This window comes from Egretta garzetta, unplaced genomic scaffold (genome assembly GCF_000687185.1).
Source record: "Egretta garzetta isolate BGI_Z169 unplaced genomic scaffold, ASM68718v1 scaffold501, whole genome shotgun sequence".
NCBI classification, from domain to species: domain Eukaryota; kingdom Metazoa; phylum Chordata; class Aves; order Pelecaniformes; family Ardeidae; genus Egretta; species Egretta garzetta.
Genome location: NW_009258547.1, coordinates 100,398 through 100,754, shown reverse-complemented (window position 1 = coordinate 100,754; position 357 = coordinate 100,398). Strand labels below are relative to the sequence as shown.

General features: G+C 70.6%; 1 protein-coding gene across 1 annotated transcript in view; it reads left to right on the top strand.

Moving 5' to 3' along the window:
• Window positions 1–357, top strand: part of VPS16 (VPS16 core subunit of CORVET and HOPS complexes) — a 16,959-nt gene that overhangs the window by 11,668 nt on the left and 4,934 nt on the right. Inside the window, 1 exon segment of the mRNA XM_035903151.1 lies at window positions 139–243. Coding sequence (XP_035759044.1) covers window positions 139–243 — 105 coding nt within the window.

Genomic DNA, 357 nt, shown 5'->3' with positions numbered 1-357 from the left:
TCTCTCTCATGCCGCGCGCGCCCCGCCCGGGGGCCCGGAGCCTGTCCCGCCAGGTGGGGGCTGCCACCGCGCGCCCGGCCCCCGGGAGCCACCGTGGCGTCTGTCCCCCTGTGCCCTAACCCCCCCATTGCTCCCCAGTTCTGCAAGCACCAGGAGCGGGAGACGCTGAAGGACCTCTATAACCAGGATGACAATCACCAGGAGCTTGGCAACTTCCATGTCCACTCCAGCTACTCGGAGAAGGTGTGTGCCCGGCAGCGGCAGGGGGAGCGGGAGAAGGGGCTGGGGGGCTCCAGGCTGGCTCCTCCTCGCCCAGGGAGCCGTGTGGCTGGGGAGGGGCAGTGTGCCAGGGAAGGG